This window comes from Zonotrichia leucophrys, chromosome Z (genome assembly GCF_028769735.1).
Source record: "Zonotrichia leucophrys gambelii isolate GWCS_2022_RI chromosome Z, RI_Zleu_2.0, whole genome shotgun sequence".
Lineage (NCBI taxonomy): Eukaryota > Metazoa > Chordata > Aves > Passeriformes > Passerellidae > Zonotrichia > Zonotrichia leucophrys.
The window spans coordinates 38,042,532-38,062,849 of record NC_088200.1 but is presented as its reverse complement, the minus strand read 5'-3'; the positions used below and the strand labels follow the sequence as shown (position 1 = coordinate 38,062,849).

General features: G+C 42.3%; 1 protein-coding gene across 1 annotated transcript in view; it reads right to left on the bottom strand.

The window, feature by feature from the left end:
- The window catches only part of DMRT1 (doublesex and mab-3 related transcription factor 1), a 58,784-nt gene that overhangs the window by 15,647 nt on the left and 22,819 nt on the right, over nucleotides 1-20,318 (bottom strand). Inside the window, exons 3-4 of the mRNA XM_064735583.1 lie at nucleotides 19,471-19,754; nucleotides 9,992-10,154 (exon numbers count right to left, since the gene is read on the bottom strand). Of these exons, the coding sequence (XP_064591653.1) occupies nucleotides 9,992-10,154; nucleotides 19,471-19,754 (447 nt within the window). The remainder of the gene's footprint in view (nucleotides 1-9,991; nucleotides 10,155-19,470; nucleotides 19,755-20,318) is intronic.

Sequence of the window (20,318 nt, the reverse complement as noted above, 5' to 3'; positions counted from 1 at the left end):
CAATTTCACAGTGTTGGCTTTTTCAAATAAATTTAACAAATCAACCAAATAAAATTAGAACTAATAAACACATTTGTGAAAACTGTTCTGAGCTAGAAAAGTACAGTTTCACTGCAGTATTGGCACTTAAAACAAAAACAAATGTAGGAACTGAAAATAGGTGAGGAGGACAAATTAAGTGTAGCTATCTCTCCTGTCTGGTAGTAACAACTGCAATCTCACCCTTTTTCCACTTCTGAACTATATTTAATACCTGAGCACAGGTCTCAGAAACCTAAAATTAAATATAACAGTATTTCAAATATATCTCTCCCTCTGGTTGAAAAGTCAGGCAATAATAAAACCAAAAGACTTCAGTGAAGATTCCAGAAAATGACAGCTTTGTTTCAACCTCAGAAGATAAAGCAGTCACAGCACTGAAGATGGTGAAATATAACTTAATTCACAGGCTTTGCAGAACAGCACTGAAATAAAACAACAAAAAAATCACAGGAAGCATCTAAAAATTCACTGTCCGTCTCAAGTACTTTCGTTCCTTTTAACCCATTAACTACTACCAAAGTACCTAACTTTTACTGAAGCAAGTTATTCTTGTCTGTAAGGCCAACCAGCACAGGTGCATTCCACTTAATGCAGCTATTACTGCTTAACTCCAGAGGTGTTTCCCAGACCACCAGCTGCCCAAGACAGCACATTTATCTCCAAAGACTCAGTCTCAACTTACTGATACATAAAACGTCTTGGTTGCATTTTGCACTGACTTCCCACTTACATAATTAGACAAAGGCACCTACTATTTTATCCTACTCTTAAAGACCTTGTGTCCACACTGCAACTGAAAGAACTAACGCAAGCAAGGAGAATGTGACCAATCCCAGCACACGGCCAGGTGTACAGTAACTTCTGTAGTTTTCGTATTTTAAAGCTTCTGCCTAAGCTTTCTCCAAATCTTCTGCTCAAAGCTTCACCTTCCAAGCTCGAGGAGACATTCACAAATAAAAATTCCACAAAAACCCAAACCTCTTCAGCTCTGTTCAGTGGTTGCCAGCCAACTGCATCATCTCTACTGTAGACAGAAAACTCTTTGAAAAAGAGGTTTTTAAAAGAAATGGCTACTTCGCTGAAGAGGTAACACTAAAATGCAGCACTTTAACAAAATACTGAAACACTTAGTAAGAAACAGTATGAACATAAGACAGGGTCCTGTCAGAGAAATCTGTGAGTGTATCCAGTCTTTGTATACAGAATGTGCACTTAGCATATGTGTATCTATATATCCATGTATATTGATCTAGGCACCCACACACAGGTGCAGGTATGTGTAGATTATATATATTATATATATAAAGCTAACTTTCAGTCCTCAGAAAACAAAAGCTATCCCCATATAACAGCCAAATTCCTACATAACTCAATTTCGACATCTCATCTGGTGTGAACTGCACTCATTCCTAGTGTAAACCCCAGCGCGCTCTGCAATGATATACTGTAATGTCACATCGCAATCTGGATTTACTATAAAGGGCTGCTGACGAGTTTCAGAGCAGTAAACATTGCTGCGAGGTGTATTTCACACTGAGCTGGTTTTTATGAAGAACACTTCACCGCCCAGCCACGGCACCCAGATGATGAATGGTGAAAGATGCATGACAAGCTTCATCATTGTTTGTAAATCTTAACTGTTCCTGCTCACTAACTCTGCAGGCAATTTTCAAAGACAGCGGCCGACAGAAGGACAGCACAGCTTTCCTGAAGGTTATTCAACTTGTACTTGGCCTGAGCTATGCCTGCGAGGAACACTGGAAATAAACTCGTTGGCTACACTGAATCATAGAATTAAAAACGTCTGATGAGCAGGCACACTGACGGTTGCCAAATTAAGAAAGCCCGTTAAATAGCCTTGGTATCTGTCCCCGACCCTGCCCACAGGATTACATGCATCAAATGCAGGGAATGTACACCAGTATTATTTACACATGCAATATAAATATGTATATTTATAAACAGGCAGAATTAATTATAGGCTGTCTGGTCCTCCTCCCACATGACGATTCCCTGTTACCCTGTGCAGTTACACATAGCGCTGCAACATCCCCCAGCAACTTTGCCCACTGCTTGTAGGAAAGCTAAATCTCCTCTGTCAGAAGTGACAGGGGAAAGGAAAAGACAGAAAACTACTTGTAGCATGCCAGCATGGCAACAGGAACAGACGCAACCCTTCTTTGTTCCCCTGAGATCATTCAGGGATCAGCACTATGGATTGCAACAGCCACTTGCCAAGAGTCGCAGTTCATCTCCCTGCAAGAGGAAAGGCCAGTCTACACTACAGAGCCTTAGTAACTCCTTTTCTTTTCCCTTTTCCTTTAGAGCTCAGTAACAAACACTTCTTCTGCTAGAGGCTCTCACAATCTGCACAGGGATACTTTATAAGCAGAAGAAGCTGCAGAAGAACTAGCTTAGATGGAGACTCTCACCTCAGCTGCAAAACAGGCATCAACTGCAAAGTGGTCTAGAGAAGCTCTCCGAGACTGAAAAATTATAGCTAAATACAGAGTTCTCTCTTCTCTTAACGAGACAAGTTAAAAGGATGCAAATGCACATTAACGCAAAGCAAAGAGATGAGCGGTATCACTGTCACAATTACAGATCATGCCTAGATAATCACTGCTGTCCTGACAAGGTGTCTTCATTTGTTCTATCACTTTAAGGAAAAGTCTGATAGTTGATTTCTACAAATTTCTGTCGCTGTGGGAAAAATTCTGTATCAAGAGATAATAAATTTAGAGCATCAATGCCATACCAGCTCTAAAAGAGAGCAGCTCAAGTGACAGTGTTGACTTCAGTCCATTCAGTCCCAGACTTGGGTCCATTTCAATGAAGGACCCAACATCCTTTAAAGCATGAAAAAAAATCCCACACAGTCTCATCAGCTATAGTAATATCCACCATCTGATATAAAGAGCAGCTCATATATGCACAAATAAGTCCAAGAGTGCAGTGGGTATAAGCCACTCGTCTCCCAACATATGGCTCTAAAATGCTTGTAACTGCAGAAGGCACTAAGAAACCTTCCTCTGCTAAGAGAATGGGAAGCAGAAGAGGGAAGGTGTCCAAGGAAAGTTAACAGAGCCATTATGTATTCCAGGATAACACCCCGGCAGGCGCACAGAGAGAGGCTGATGTGCTGTGCCTCTGCTGCCTGCTCAGCAAGGCTTTCCTACTGGGATTGATGGGACACTGCAAACTTCTTTTCATAGAAGGAAACTGAAGAAGTAGAGATTTTGGCAGTACACATAAATGTATTGATTTGGATCTGGCACCTGCCTGGGCCAAGTGTACCACCCATTTAAGTTTCTTCAGAATAAAGGACTTTGTTCAAACCCTTGTTTTACCAACTCAAAGCCTGAAACTCCTAACAAGATGCAGGCTTCAATTTCAAAAACACTGCATCCTTTGATCCACACAACATAATAAACAATGGACAAATAAATCCAATGAAGAAAAACTCAGTTTCTCTGACAACTATGCATGCATGTGTGGTTTTGCAGGTGTGTGGGGACAGGGTACCACTGGCAACTGCTGAGGGTTCAAGCTGTCCCATTCTCTCTTGCTAAAATGAAAAAATGAAGGCATTCCCACACAGTTTCCATGAGAGCTTAGAATTCCTGCTAGGGGATGCTAAAGCCTCAGTCCAGAAATACCTATGTTTCCATAAAAACAGGTGAAAAGCCTTAAAAAATACAGTTTTTTCCTACTACTCTGGAGGCAGGACCAGTGGCTGCTCCCAGATCAAACAGTAAGGGTTTGTCAGTCGCCCTGACATAAATCAGAAAAAGTCACGAAACAAGCCTGTAATTCTGCAGCCATCCAATGCAAAGCTGCTCTGTGTACTTCTGAGCGAGCATAATATAAATGTTCCATTTAGAGAAGAAACTACTAAAATGAGCCTTTTAATCAGGACTGAACTAAAGAAGAATACAGGAAAAAAAAAGCTCATATTACTTTATTTCTAGGAATTCTCATCAGACATTATAAACTTATTTTAATATTGCTCAAATCTTCACTAATACAACTTCATTTATAATAGAGACCAGTAATTTATAAAAAGACTTCCATACACAGAAAAATGAGCTTACACTGAATATGTCTTACATTATCAAATATATTTTGATAGCTGCTGTTACAATTATTTAAATTATCAAGTGTGATTAATACCATCATCATGAATCAGGGTTGGCAACCCCATTAGTTTAAAAGATAAAAAAACGCCATGCTCAACAACTGTCTGTTCAGCTACACCCAAAGTTCCAATTTTTAATGAAAATTACATGTTAAAAAGTCATCTGCCTAAAGAGATCTATAAAACACTGCAATGTGCATGCAATGTAATTAAGGCATGCGGAAATACAATAGAAAATCTGCTCACTGTCACTGTAATCAGTGCCAAAGGGAAGCTGCAAGCAGCATAGCCATTGAGGACTGTAAGAAGCAGAAATAAGAATGCACAAAAAAATAAACAGCTGCCCCAAGTTCAAGTGACTAACTTGAACAAACTGTTGAAGATCTACAGATTAGATCCTTACCCCTTTTCTCTTCTTTGGTGTTATCTCAAAATCTATTGCTAAGAGTTTGATGTAAAATGATAGTGGAAACCAAAATGATAGTCTTGAGTTTTCAGCAAACACTGCTTGCTCCTTCATCATTAAGGACAGATATTCTTGAGTAGAGATCAATTTTTAAGCAAAAGATGGACAGATCTATAACAGACACACACACATAACAAACAAGCCAAATACTGATGAATTTCTGGGTGCAAAATTTTTTCCTCCCCACACACTCTGCTGCTGAAACCCTTCCAAACTCAAAATGAATTCTGGTGATGCTCTCCGAAGATGTGCACAGAAAAGGAGTAGAATAAGAATGTCTCACACGTGACAACACCTGGACCACTTGGGACTGAAAGAGCTACTCCTCAACTCACAGAGATTGCAGCTAGCTGACTGACAAAAGATAATTTGGGCTGTTTGGTATAGATGTTTCCCACTTCCTTTATTGGTACAGCTTTGTCAGTGCATCTTCCCAGCTGGCTGCAAATTAAGAGCAGACAGAGGCAAGGCTTTTTGCTGTTCTTTGGGGTAATTTCTCAGCCATATCAAACCAGCCTGCTTTGTTTGTAGTTCCATCCTTGTAACTTCAGTGCTTGCAGAAAGCAGCTCACATTCAGGGAAATGGTCTCAGTGACCTTTTGCTTACCAGGACTTCTTGACCTCCCTGAACCTACATCCAGGTGCCACCTGTGGCTGCGAAGTGTTACTTGTTTGTCATGGCATTCACTTCTAGGACACACTTTCATGCAAAATTAAGACATATAGGAAGCTGCAAAAAGTTTTGGTACACAAAAAACCAGCTGGGAAGAAAACATCCAATCTTTGCATCTCTCAAACATGTTTCTGGGGCACAGAGCATTCCTTGCATTCCAGCAATGCTTTTGACAAAGTGAAACTTTTTATCTTAAGCAGGGAGATTGCTTCCAACATGCCCTTTCTTGCAGAACTACAGGAAGAGGCTCTTTATAGAGCTGCTCCAGTTTGGCCCAGCTTCTCCCATGGCTCAGTACTGCTGTTGATACAGCATCCGAGCACAGAAGGAAGGTTAAGTCTCTAAATGCAGATTCTGGAAATGTCTATGTTGCTTTCATTTCCACGACCGTAAAACTGGGCATACCTGCTATCTGAATTCTAGAAAGGACTGTGAGAAGGTGTTTCAGTGCAGGAAGTAGTTATGCTGACACAGAAAACCTGTTACTAGAAATGTTCTTCTCCAGAAAATTATGTTTGCTTATTTACACAAAACTGCTGATGTTTTCTGCATCAAAACAGTCTTTTCTTACATGCCTTTAGGAGAACTTTCAGACTCCTGCTTAATGTTTAAGATGCAAACACAGCACTGCTCCAGGACTTCATTCCTTGTATTTCCAACACTCATGACACTTAGGACATGAAAATAAAAAATTCAAAACTGTCCAGCAGCTGGAACAAAAATTTAAATCCATAGATAATTACACATAATTACGGTGTAATTATCTCAACATTTCACACAATGATGACATAGAGGAGGTTTCATTCCATGCCAACTTTAAGACCAGGTAACTGCTTTAAAATCTGCAGTGTCTGCAGATACAAGGATGTTTATCCTTCGCATCTTTCTATTTGAATGTTAATTTTTTCTGCCACTTTCCCAAACCTGGTAAACACTTTCATACAGATAAGTAAATGCTGCACTTTCATGCAGTGTAAACAGGACCCAGAGTGAGGCACATGCCTTGCATGTGCTTCCAAGGTTTTGCACAGGTTATTTAATAGATGCTGGAGAGGCTTACTGAAAATCAGTGGAAGGAGTTAGACTATTCTGGGTAGTGTGCCAAACCTAAAGAGCCTTATGAAAAAAAAAAACAACCCCTCCCCCAAAAAAACCCAACCAAAACAAACAAACAAAAAGCATGCAGCTGTCCTACAGGAATCAATGGGAACAAAGTATTTGAGTTTTGGAGATTAAATATATTGTTGTGTCCCACTCCCCCACTTCTCAACTTGTCTTCCAAAACTATGCTTTTCTATGTACATGCACAACATTTGACAACCTTCTCATAAGTATTTTCCTCCCACTGCTTTTGTAGAAAAAAGAAGGAAGTATTTTGCAGTAATAAGTATGAAATCCCCCTCCCACCTAGAAATTACTGCCTAAAACTTAAAACTTGTTGACCTAAGGAAGCTCTCTAAAATCATCCTTTTGCTGTTTGGCACTGGTTTATCAACTACTTCTCCCCTTTTTTCCCAGTTTCTGCTGAAATGGCAGCAGCTGTGCTTAGCTGGAAGCAAAACATGTTACTTGGAAACACTTCAGACTGCAAGGAGGATGACTTGATGGTATTTTGCCACTCAGAAGACATCAGCCCATTACTATATGCGAGACACGGTAGCATGCCATGATGGTCCTGTATAAGTGCTAGAAGCTTCCAGAGATCTTCACTTCATTGAAAGAAAGAAAGAAAGCGTAGCTAGCTCATTTCTCATCTCTTTTACTGTAACTGGTCTAAGCAGGCAGTTAACTTACCAGAACAAAATGAGTTAATGGTCTCACTCAAATACCACAACACCACATGAACTGTCAAAGCCTCTATAATGCTGAAGGTGCAGCTGAAGTGCAGGTAACAGACTGCATGTGTGTGTAGTAAGACCACTGCAGATTTGTGCCTGCGAATTAACAACCATTTTTGCTAATGATGCACACTTCGGATGTTTTGAAAATGTGGCTAAATCCTCAGTTTTTTATTTTGACCTGCAGCTCTTCTAAGCACACTGTTACCTTCCTGCAAAATTTCTGGCTTCACATAAGTCTTCACAGAGGTCTTAAAAATATAATCACAGGTTTGCTGTAAGAGTTTAGGTGAAGTTCTACAGTCTACATTATATAACAAATTAAATTAGATGATCCTAATATTCCCTTCCGGATCTAAAATCCATCAATACATATTTTTAAAAAGAAAGGAAGACTCTGAGTGAGCATGATTACTACTTCAAACATATAAAAGAAATGAATGAAGTATGATTTGCTTTTTTAAAAACGCACTAGAGTTGTTTTCAGCAAGTACCAATCACTAACCCTGCAGAACCATGTCACTTGGGCTTCATAACAAAGGAGTCAGGTATTGAAAGGACAGGACAGAAAGCTCAGCCCAATGGTCAACAGAGAAATACTTAAGAATCCAGACTCTGCAACAGTGCAGGTCAATACTTCGGGGAAATGACCCATCCTCTTTAACACACACAATCCACCCAGCACTCATACAGGTGAAAATAAAGAGGCAACAAACCTCTAACCCTCTCAGGTCTGTGAAAAGCACCAGAAGAAAAATGTCATGGAAGAGTAAATCATGTATTTCCTATGGATATTCTTTTGTCTGTAGACAGAAAAAGTAAAAACATCTCCTCCAAGAACATGCCTAAGAAAAAAGATGCTTCTAAGAAGCCTGTTGGCTATGATCCTGCTCATGGGTTCAAATTTCTTCCAAAAACATTGGTGCCTCTTTCACCCACTAGCTCCCTGCTATGGAAAAACACTTCTTCAGAGTCTGGAAAATGCTGTTTGATCTCAGTAAATTACATCTCACTGCTTGTCGGTTTCTGATTGATGGTGTAACTTAGGGAACAATATCTGTGTGTGGAATAGTGTCTGGAGAAGCAGTCAGGGATTATTGAAAATACAGTATTTATGCAGTTTAAAAATCAGTGGAACATTACGTATAATTTTTTTCTAGAGTGATGAAAAATTACTGAAGTGCATTTGGGAACAAAGGGTATAAGGTCTTTTGTCTATTTTTAAAAACACTTGGCTGCTAAGACCTCTTAGTGAGTTAGTAGTGATGGATGCAAGAAAAAGTGTCAACCGCAGTTGAGCATAAAACCAACTGCTTCTCCAACCAATGGGCAGAAAGGAAGACGTCACTGTTCACTGGTGGTTAGAAAAGAGGGAATAAAATAAAGTTGAAGAAAAGAGAAGGAAAATGAACCAAGGATCACTGATTTCTCTAAGCCATTTAAAACCGCTGGAGAAGGAGGAAAAGTCTAAGGTTTCATCACACTGTATGTTGTTTCTTCATCTATCTAACATGCCACAGTTAGTTGGAAGACTTTGAGAAACAGCCACTATGAAAGAACAGCCGCCTCCTCAACAGAAATTATTCTGCTGTTAGTTAATACAAGGGCTCAGTGCTGACTTACACAAGCCACAAGTATGACTTTGTACATACTTCACCTTCCAAAACATCACTTGGATCCCTAAGGTCCTCTCATGACACAACCACATGACACAACTGAAAGAGACACCAGGACTTCAGCCACAGAAAGATCATGACTGAGGACAATGATGGAACCTACACAACATACATCCTTCCAGATGTACCAGACAGAAAGAGAAGACTAATTTCATTGTAGAAGGAAAGAGAAGGAAAAGAGGATGGATGCTGTTATCAGTGCTGTGACTCAATGAAAGAAAAAAAAAGAACAAAAAAAAACTTGGCAGGTGTAAAGTGAATCAAAAAAAATACTTTGCACAGAGCATATAACATGGAACTGCCAAGTTGACTGATTAGTACAGAGAAACAAAATGCGTGAAAAGCTTTTTGTCCTGGCTTGGGATACCTTTGAATGCTGGAGAGTGTCAAGATTTTGTTCTCTGTTTCTCTTATTTCTCCAGCATCAGTAACTGACCTGATTCAGTGATGGAGAGGCAGCTCAGTGGAACTGGATTACTCCAGCAGAGCCATGTTAAGACCTGTGCTAGCACAGTCTGCTATGGGAGTAAGGGAACAAGGAAGTGCAAGAAACACTGTCAAAACCACAGGGTAAATTCACCAGTGCTGGAAATTACTGCGGATTACAGTAATCCTTAGGAGAGCCTGAAACACAATATGGAAAGAAAGACTTATCTGCAGTAGTTTTAAATTAAGTAACATGGTATGATGAGTTTGAAAAAAAAAACAGAAGCAAGTCTACAAGGGGCTTCATTATATGGTTGGGACGCAGTAGTTCCCACATGTGGTTCAGAAAGGATGGCAAAGGCTCAGTGGGAGGACAGTGAAAAAAATGACAGCATTTCTGAGAAGAAAGGTAATTCTGAGGTTGGAGCACAAATTGTTATTTACTTCTGTGAGGGAGCTAGGTGGTAAGCACCAAAGACAGCACCTCAAGTGCTGTACAACTTTAAGAGACATACCTAAATGCAGAGGTACAACTGATTTGACTCCTGAATCATGAAGCCTCTAAAGTGCAAGACTACGTGAGTGTACACCATCACTACAAGCCTTCCAGAAACCAGCCACTACCCTTAAGACAGCTGCTTGATCATGCTTAGCTTCCTTGCCAGCAGCAACCCACGCCTCCTGGGTGTAGGTCCAAGGCAAGGTGGTGACATGCCCAGTGGGTGCACTTACCTCTGGCTTTTGACTCTGAGGAGGAGGGGATGTCCTCAGAGGTCAGGATTTGGGGGAGGCACATGGGAGCGCCAACCCCCTGTCCCAGGTAGGAAGCAGGTGGGTAGTAGGAACACATGCGGTACTGGGAGCTGACGGTGTGGTGTCTCTCCATGCCCTTCACCTGTCAGGAGAGAGAAATGCAACAGTAGCCTGTGAAAGCGAAGCCCCAGTGCCATGGGGGCTCCCTGCTATCCCCTCACCCCCACCCCTCCATGACTTTGAAGGAGATCACAGTGGGTGCATGGGAAGTAACATTCTGACATGCTAGCCTTGGGGTTTTGATTTGATAGCTTCACAGTCTGCCCACACTGACCAGCTACAGGGGGCGTAGTGTGAGATGTGACCCAGCAGCAGCAGCAGCAGCAGCAGCAGACCTATGGCTGTTTTACCTTACTGCAGATGGAGATGCATCTGGCACACAAGCACGTACCCTTCACTGCAAGCAGCTTCCTGCCAAGTCCCCAGCTTATGGCACATTCAAGTGTGTACACCTGGCCAGAGTGAGAGGTGAGGTGTCCATCCAGCTTCTACTCATCCCTAAAGACTAACCCATCTCAGACTGCTGCAACTGCTCTGCCAGGGACCTACTGGTTGGCATAGGAGGACGGTCCTATGGACCGACTCTCACAGGATCTGCTCCATGGCGTTGAGCAGTGACACACCCAAACACAAGCACACTGTTTTTCTTACAATACCCATCTTACAGTAAGATGGGAAAAATATTTTCTTGAGTTACTGAAAAAAAGTAAGTTGAGTTTAGACTATACAAGAAGCTCGTTGTGAAGCCACAACTGGCAGGTTGCCACAGAGCAGGTCTGCCATGTCAGCACAGCATCAATCAGACATCCCTTTTCCCTTCCACAGATTGCAGCAAAGTGGCAACACTCAGAAATCAAAGTTTTTTCTACTCCAGTGCCCTGATACCATCCAAACTGATCTCCTCAGAGGAGTGGTAATGCTTTCTTAAATTTGTGTTTTATGAAAGAAATAACCACTTCCTATTATTTGTTACAAAGCCTTACAATGCAACATGGCCTCCGTGCTCCAAAAATGCAGCCAAAACAAGATTAACATTCTCAACAGGAAAGATAAGACTAGCTGGTTTCTCTAAGTATGCTGGGAAGTGAATGATTGAAAGATGGAAAGCTTCTGGGCAGAGACAAACTGTCAAGAGTTTTGTACTGGTTATGACAGCAGCAGTGCCAACAATAATGCACATCCAGCTATGCCATTACACAGTGTCTGCTAGCAGACATGCCAGGCAGCCTTTTCAGCCAGGCCCCACCTCAGGTCTGCCTGCTCCACTGCAGCCCCTGGAGCGCTGCCCCTCAGCCCTTCCCAGGCTGTGAAGCTCCGAGCCAGGGAGCAGGGGAGGCTGGGCATGCACCTCCTGTCCCACACTGCTGCCCCATGCCAGGACACCTGCAGGGTCTGCTCCTGGCAGCAGGAGCCACAGCACCTCTCAGAACCACTCCACAATGCAGCCACCCCTCATTTTCCAAGGGGAATTCCCTGTAAGAATTCCATATTCATTTTCATGCACCTAGCTGCAAATAATGTGGCCCAAGCACATAAAATCCTGTTGGTTCTATCTGAGGAATGTTTTCAGTGAGAGAGGTGCACAGAGAGAGAATGGTGGCTGTTTACAGGAAGCAAGTGCACTTCTGTCTGATTTCTGACAGCAGCATCTTTGCATATACTTGCACATGTAGTGAGGGACTTGCTTTTAGCCTGTGAAAAGTTAAGAGTTTTTCTCCTATAAATTAAAGCAATACTTAAAATTTTTGTTTTTCTACTTCCACATGCAGAAAAAGCTCAACACACACTGAAGTTTCATCCAGAGTAGACAGTAAATTGCTTTTCAAAAATTTAATGAGTCATCCTGAGGAAGTCTGAACTCAGCTACTGACATCGCTTCTCCTCTTCTGCCAAAGGGCACTCTCCCTTTTGGAAACAAGACTCCCTCAACAAAACATCGCCCAAAAGCACAGTCCAAAGGGCATTTTGAATCTGCACATCTGCAAAGCTCAACAGCTCTGGAAGTACCAGGGGAAAAAAAGTTAGCCAGCTGTTCTCTGTCTGTGTGTTGCGTGTTGCTTTCCTTCCCTTGGTGGGGCAGGGCAGCAACTCCAGACCTCACATCTCCATTTCTGCCTTGTGCAAGGCCACACGTACAACCAAGAAAAGGCTGCCTGCAGGAGACAGATTATTTCAGCTGTATCAAAATGGAGGGATCACTCCCTGGCACGAACCAGATCATGCACACATCTCCCCCACCCTAAAGTGGGTGCAGTGATCCACCTCCTTTCAATGCTTTTTTTAGGGGTTTTCTCCATTTCTTAAAAAAACAACTCAGCTAAAATCCCTAGATGCAATGAATTATTACTACTATTATTATTAGTGTGTGGTAGCTGGCTAGCAAGAGACATGTTTTATAATCTTATTACCCTCACCAAGTCTACGAACCACAGTTCGACCGACACCCAGAGGCTTAGCTCTGCAAAGAATATGCCGTGTATTAACCACTGAAGAAAATCCAAGAGCTTTTGGTTTTCTTTTATTAAACTATTTAGAATCTACACCACAGTAAATCTGAACCATAAGGTTTCCTTTTTATAGTGCTTAGCAATCCTATTTTACAGTAACAATAAAAAAACCAACCAACTGTAAAAATTCTTGACCTTAGTGCTGCATTAAAAAGGGGACTTGGGAGACCACTACCTCATGAGAAGTGACATTTGGTCAGCATTAACTCCTGCAGCTCTGTGGAATCCCTGCAGGTTTATGACTGCCAAAAAGGGAGATCAATACAGCCTTGGGAAAGCTCGAATATTCAGATTATTTTCAGCCTGGGGCAGTTCAGCTTTCCAAACGCTACAGTAAGGTATCAGGTTTGGGACTCTGTGCTAGGTCTGTCTAGAGGGAATGCTGGGGTCATGCAGAGACCACAGGAGGAGAATGCCTGGCCTTCTGGTGTCTCCTGCCTCCCTCGCCCCTTCCACCCCTACAACAAAGCTGAGACAGGCATGAGCTGGGACAGTCCCACAAACCACTCTAGTTTGTATCACTGCAGGCTACATGCCAAAAGAACAAGACATATACTAGGCGAGCAAGAGCTGTGGAAGGGAAAGGCATGCATTAGTCTTTGCAGAGGGCATCCTGAATTCCTAAGTTGCTTCCCTTCCAGCCACACAGTGCTTGTGCCCTGCTCCAGCTGCAGGATTCACCAAGTACAGACTTTAGTGGGAGACACATATCATCAGAGCAGCAGCTGGCCTATGCAACATTTACAGGTTCCCCTAAATTGTACAACACAGCATACACTCAGTAATGTTTTAAAAGATGTACTGCAAGCAATGGTGAGACACTTAAAATTCATGAACAAATAAATATGGCCTGATTGGAAGGCCATGAGTGCATAGGAAATTCTTTCCCTGCGCCTTGAAAAGCCATTGTGAGGAACTGAGAGGCAGCTACAGTTTGCCCTTGCACAGATAAGCTGGAAACAGGACTTGTTAATCACTGAGCAAAATCGTCAGTGCAGCCCTCCAGCTATGTCCAAGTGACAGGATACATAGCAAAATCCAGGGAACACATGAGGAAAATGTTTTTGCATCAGACCATTCCTGTAAAAAGCCTTTCTTAACAGCTGGCGGAAGAGCACATAAAGCCTAGCACCCCCTCCCGAGCTGGCAGCATAACCTCTACATATCTTCATGGAAAAAGAGCCGAGGAGAGAAAGTGGCCAAACCAGAAACAGGAAGGTGTCAAAGCAGGCACCAAGTGGTGACTCACCTCTCTAGCCTCAGAGATTAGAAAATGATCCTGTCCTTCCCAGATATTTGTTTAGCCAAAACATCACCTGTGTACTTCTTTTATTTGCAGAAGCTGCCAGGCCCAATCCCTTTGTGAGCCTGCCAGGGTTATCTTCACACTTCCCAGCTGATCCCAACTATGGGGCTTGTTTCCAAGAAACACAAACAGGAGGAGGTCATGAATGCTATTCCTGGGTGACAAGGGCTGCAAAAATTTATAAGCAACAAAGGAGATCAAAGTGCAATCCTTCAGCTCTGCCAATGGTGTGCCATATGATCTTGGCCAAGTCACTCTACCCAGGATTTCCATACTTTTATTTTCACCCATGACTCAGCAACAAACAAAACTCAGTAATTATGGAAACACCAGAGAAACTTGAAAGTTTAACATAGCCTCCTGCTTCTGCCTTGTTTTTAAAGTCAATTTTAGTGGGCATAAAACTGCATTTGTGTCATTGCTTGCAAACAACAGAATTCACAGGTTGGTTTTTGGCATGGGCAAGAAGGCAGCCACTGGGCAATTAAATGGAAATTCAGGCATCAGTAACCTCCCCTCTGTCATTTGTGAGCTGTGTGACTGTGACAAGTTATTTGACACTTCCCTGCCTCAGCTTCTGCGGTTATAAACCAGGTTTGCCGCTTCTCTCCCATCTTGCAATGTTACTGCTCTTATGCTGACCACTCACAAACTTCTCTTGCACTCATACTGCCCAAGGTGCTTCACTCCTAAAACCAGCTAAGCATGTTTTTCAGAAAAAAGAAAAAATGAGTCTATGATACCCTGCCTTGACTTACTTTGATTCTAGCACAGAAAATACAAGACACATCTATATCTGTCCCTCCTTGATAGACAAACTTAATTAACCTTTGCTATTCTGTTCCAACCTATTCTTTTAGACAAAGGCAGTGACCCATAAACAATATGTTACCATCAGAATCTCAACTGCAGTGACACCTAGAGATATAGCCCTATCAGCAGTATTGGAAAATAAACCACTTAGATTAGCTCCTCCAAGAAATATGGATTGCATTCATGTCACACATGAGCTGTCAGAAACATTAGGATACTTTTAGCATAAATCTGTAGTGTGAAGGGTATGTTATGAATACAGTATATAATTCACTGCTTACACATAAAATTGGGACTGTCTTGGGTGACTTGCACAATGTGTATATATTTGCACACACATGCACACATCCTACACTGACTTCTGGAGAGTAAGACTGCAATTTCTATGAGAGAGACAGGCTTTTTGGAGGAAAAACTGTGCCAGAAAGCAGAAGCAGGTGGAAAAAGTTGAAAAGAGATTTTTTTTATTAGCAAGTAGCTTTTCTTCAACCTCCTAGCTGTCCTGTCACAGCCACACTCTTCTGGATTTAGTAAGAGAATTTTCCCAGGTTTAGTACTTCTAAGAAATCTTTGGTACTTCTAAGAAATCCTTAAAAAGCAGTTTACTACAGCAGCAATACTAAATAGTTTAGAGATGGTAAACGTAAATCCCACACTAGAAAGCAAGTCAAAATTTCTCACAAGTTATTTTTGCTCTAAACCGGTGTAAAGAAAGAACAAAAAAGATAAGGTTCTCAAAGTGAGAACACTGGTTTGCCAAGAATGGGAAGTTCCAGGAAGGGGAAGGGAAGAGGAAAAGGAAAGCTGAAGTTCTGAAATGTGTCTAAAACATCCACACCAGCCTTAACCTTTCCCAGGAGCAGGATACCTGGAGTTACCAGAATACCAAAGAAAAAGCAGCCACTGGTCCCGAGGTGTGGGGGCACATTCTGCATGCTTGCCAATTTTTAATGGTTTAGCTGCGTGTACCAGAAGTTTTAACATTTCTGGGGCATGATGCTGACTCACAATGAGTCCAGATCAGACTTGTGCTGTGGATCATGCACCAGCAGTTTGTCAGCTTTGAAAATTAAGTCTGATTAGATTCAGATGTGTCCAACAAGGCTTTACTTTTGCTGTGATAGAAAAGGCTGCAAACACCCCATATTCTCCCACTGCAGTGTGACCAGTTTCAGAAGCACCAACTTTCAAGTACACCAACCCACTCTGACATGCAGTACTTATGTTGGCAAACTGATTTTACTGTTAACTGGATGGAAGTGGATGGAATACACACAAATTCCCATTGTAATGAGCAATTACAAGAGCTTCAAGGGAAACTCTAGATGCCCACACAGGACAGGGAAAGGAGAGGTACAGTAACCACCAAATCTGCTACATTTCCTGCCAACCTAGGCTTGTCTCTTCCTCAGGTGCAACAACAGACATAGGTGATTATCTGCCTTAGAGCTGGAAGGAGCAGCAGAATATAAATGACCAAAGGAGCCTCAACCAAAACAATAATGCTCACTACACTTATCAAATCATGATAGATACAACTTCTGGTGTGACTGTATATAGATGAGGAAAACCTACAGAGAAATACATAAAATATTTGCACCTTTATGAATCCACTCGAGCATGCCAGCCCCTGCAAAGAACAAAGACTAATGAAATCTGACATTAATCTACATTAAAGATTCAGTGATTCAGTTTATTTGCCAATGCTCAATGATGCATTAATCCTCATCTCATCCCACACACACTCACATGTTTCCTCCCCGGCTATTCTCTCTTGCTCCCTAAATTCTGAAACAGCAGACAGCTGGGCTGCTCAAGGCCTTGTCTGCATCCAGAAGTTAAATACGTAATTCTCCCTGTGATTGAAGTTAATCTAGGATCTATGAGCCTTCACCAACTGGGCCTGAAAAAGCCAGGTGTCTTGTCTACCCAGCTTAAACTGGAATATCTTCCAGTGAGCACAGTGATGGCTTCTACCATAAAATAATACCTCCTGCAGGCTCACACCTTAGCAAGCTGCCCTAATTTGGTTACAGCAGGCACTGTCCAGCTATGATTCTGACAAAGGAACAAAGACTGATCAAAAAGTTAACAGCAATACATGTTAGAAAAGAAAATGCACTTCTATTGGAGACTGGTTTAATAAAGCCTGTACATGTAAAAAATAAATTCAGTCAGTAAAAGCTACCCAGCAGAAGTCCCAGTGTAGGTAACAGCTACGTGTTTCCTCTGAGGAGGATAACCATGCACAGGTTTGCCAGCAAAACCTCCTGAGTGTAAGCAAGGTCTGACTCCTCTCTGAGGATCATGCTTTGAATGAAACTTTAATTCCTTACTGTGCTTGACAGAAAGGCTCATTAGTTATTCATTCTCCATTTATTGTTATTTCTGTGATCTTCCCTTGCTGGTAACCCGCATGTGCAGAATTGATGTAAAACCACATGCAGCAACTGAGACTTTGTTCCCCTTACAATAAACCATCTTCAGTGCCACACAGGGTTTTACAACCTCAGCATCACTGTACCCACTGCCATCAAATGTTTTCTAGCCTCTCACTAAAACTTTTTATCATTATTTGTGCAATCTTATGCTGTTAGAGTATGCAAACCCTATGACTCAGAACTCTTCCACTAAAAACTATCCTCCATGTAGATCAGTCTGAGAAACAGTTTGTAAAGTTCAAAACACTGACCCTGAACTACACCCTGCCCTGTGTCAGAGGAGAAGTTGATCCTGGTTTCATGACATTTAGAAGCTGGGGAGACATCAATTCTGCAGGCCAAAAGCAGCACCTTTATCTCTCTGCTTGGACATCCAAAACATCAGAACAGCACTGAGGAATCCCAAAAGGTCTGCTCTGGAGAAATTAACATCTTAGATGTGGTAGACAAATTAATATAAAGGTGAATGGAATAATGTGGTATATCTCACAAGAGACATCCACAGCTTTGAGCCTTCTGGGGTAAAGAAAACTGTCCTTTTTGACAACACCCATGTAGTTTTTTTCCTTACTTACCCCTTCAAGATCTCACTAATTTGAATGGCACTTAAGCAGAAGTTAGTTTCTGCAGGGCCTGAAGAGAAGAATTATGGAAATCAAAGAGCTGTTTTCACTTTTTTAAGGGGTGTCAAAGGTTCCACAGCAACTGGCGATCTCACAAGTGAGACACAGACTCTCTAAGCCAAGACTTTCCATATACATTACAGTACATGACAACAGAACTGTGAGTGAGGGCACCACATCTTCATTCCAAGGTTTAACATATTCACACAACTCTTCCTCAAACACTGTGTGCTAGGTGAAATGTGGGACTAGCAGCCTGCAAGAACATTATTTTCTCAAGGCAAATGTTGCCACTGTTTGTTTGTCTTTTGATGGTGTCTCCAGGCATCAGCAAGCTAAGTGCTGCAGATGCTTGAGAAGTAACCTCCTATCTGAAACATTCTGCTGCACCAAACTAACACAATCAACCAAAATAAAAAAGTTGAAAAAGCACTTGGCACCTCACACCATTATCATGCACAAAATCTTGTAACTCGCCTTGACTAATTTTCCCCTTGGCCTGGTGATTGAATTCATCAGCTGGAGAGGACACCATCAATTGGAAAGGTGTACCTTCACGTGTCAACACACTGAGAGAAGAAAGCTCTCATGGCATGGGCTTGCACCACAGACGGAAGAGAGATAGCTCCCTATCCCATACAGCTGTACTCACAGCAGAAAAAGGGATGTGGAATAGTGATAAGTGCTACAGTGATTGCAATCACTCTGGCATTACTTTCAGCTCCTTGGTATCAAAAATTAAAATGCCCTTTCAGAGCTGGTCCCTCTGCCAGAGAAACCTGGCTAGAGAAACTCTCTGTCAGCAAACAGGATGACCTCTGTTCACTTACACAAGGAGGTTTTGGTGGACATTTCACTGTTGAGTGGTTTCACAACACAGCCTTTGCAGAAGCAGCCTGCCCTGTCCTGATGCTCTACAGAAGAGGTCTGCCCTCTCCTGTCCTTACACAAGGGACACAGGCACATGCAGACTCAGAGGGTACAGCTGTACCAGTTCAGTCTCAAACAGGAAAAGCATCTCTGCAGTCCAAAATCAAATAGTCCCAGAGTTACTGAAATGTTTCCACTTTGCCAAGAATCCCCCATATTGGCAGATTTTCCCTTTTTCCAGTTTCTGACTGAGTTGGATGCTACAATTATCATGTCCTAGAGTGCGAAGGCTTGATTTGCTTTATATCCTAACAAAGTACATAGAGCTTTGGTTTGAAACTCTCAGGTACTGCCTGCAACCTGAACTACATGAGTAAAAATCATGAGCTCTGGAGTTACCAATTACCAGAACACACAACTTAACAATATGCCACATCACATTCAACTGACTGCAACCAAACTGCTGCACAACAGCATGGTCTCCTGGGTCACCTCAGCACACTGGATGTGAAACATGGAAAAAGCCTATGCTTCTAAAGAGCAAAGCCTCCCAGAAATTACACCTTAGGCTCTCAGGATGTTATACTGGACTCTTTTTTTCTGGAAAACAATTAATAATCTACTGTCACATAATACAGAAGATAAAATCAAGTTAGTGCCCTTTGCGCTTGTGGCAATTTATGCATACCATTATCACTGTCCAACTATGTAATTACTTTTGTTATGCTGCATTGCAACCACACATTTTGTCTAACTTTCACAAAATGGGTCCTAATGCCACCCTGGAATATGATTCTGGTTTTGCGCTGCCACGAAACCAGCAAAGAGGAGATCATACCTGCCACTGTTTTCCTGACTGGCTCGGCATGTATGTTGCTGGGAGACTTCGAAGGCTGTTCTTCATGGCCGACCCTACAATTGTGCCCCCTGTCTCACTGGAGGAAGGCTCACTGGCCACTGCCATCTGGTACTGGGAGTAGTTGTACAGGTTGTTATAACAAGGATACAGAGATGGCTGGTAAAAACTGCTGTAGTAGGCGGAGTCCACAACCAACTCAGATGTGCTCTCCAAGTGCCCTCTGCTGGGGATGGAAGGGATGTCCTGAATGAGCATCCGTCCCTCTGGAAAAGAAAAAAAAGACCATTATCTTCCACCTTCTAATGAGCTACTACTCCTCCCAAAGGCTGGACAGACAGTGGTAAATAAGAAGTAGGAGCTGAAAGCTAAACATGGCTCAGTGTTTGGTGGAAACTCAAGTGGACCAAGAATTACTCACAGTCCAAGACTGCCACCTACACACACCACAGTCTGCAAAACAGCAGACAAAACCAAATGCAGGTTAAAACAATGCTCTGAATCCTCAATCAGTATCAACTGATGGGGACAATGATTTACATCGCCTAACTCTGCAGTCCCCTACTACTTTTTAATCTGTAACAGTGTGCCAAGTCTCTTGTAACTCTCTAGAAGCAGAAAGGATCTAGCTACAGAATGACTCCTCCCAGCCAGCGTCCAGAAGGTGAGAGGACACCTTCTGAACATGCCTCTACGAGGGGCAAACAGCCACAAGGCAAGAGAAGCTGCAGTGGGCAAAATACCACAGGAACAGCCAAGGTGTCCCAGAAACCCACACGCTACCTGTGAGCAGTACGGTCCTCAATCCTTGCCAAGAATTCAATCCCAAA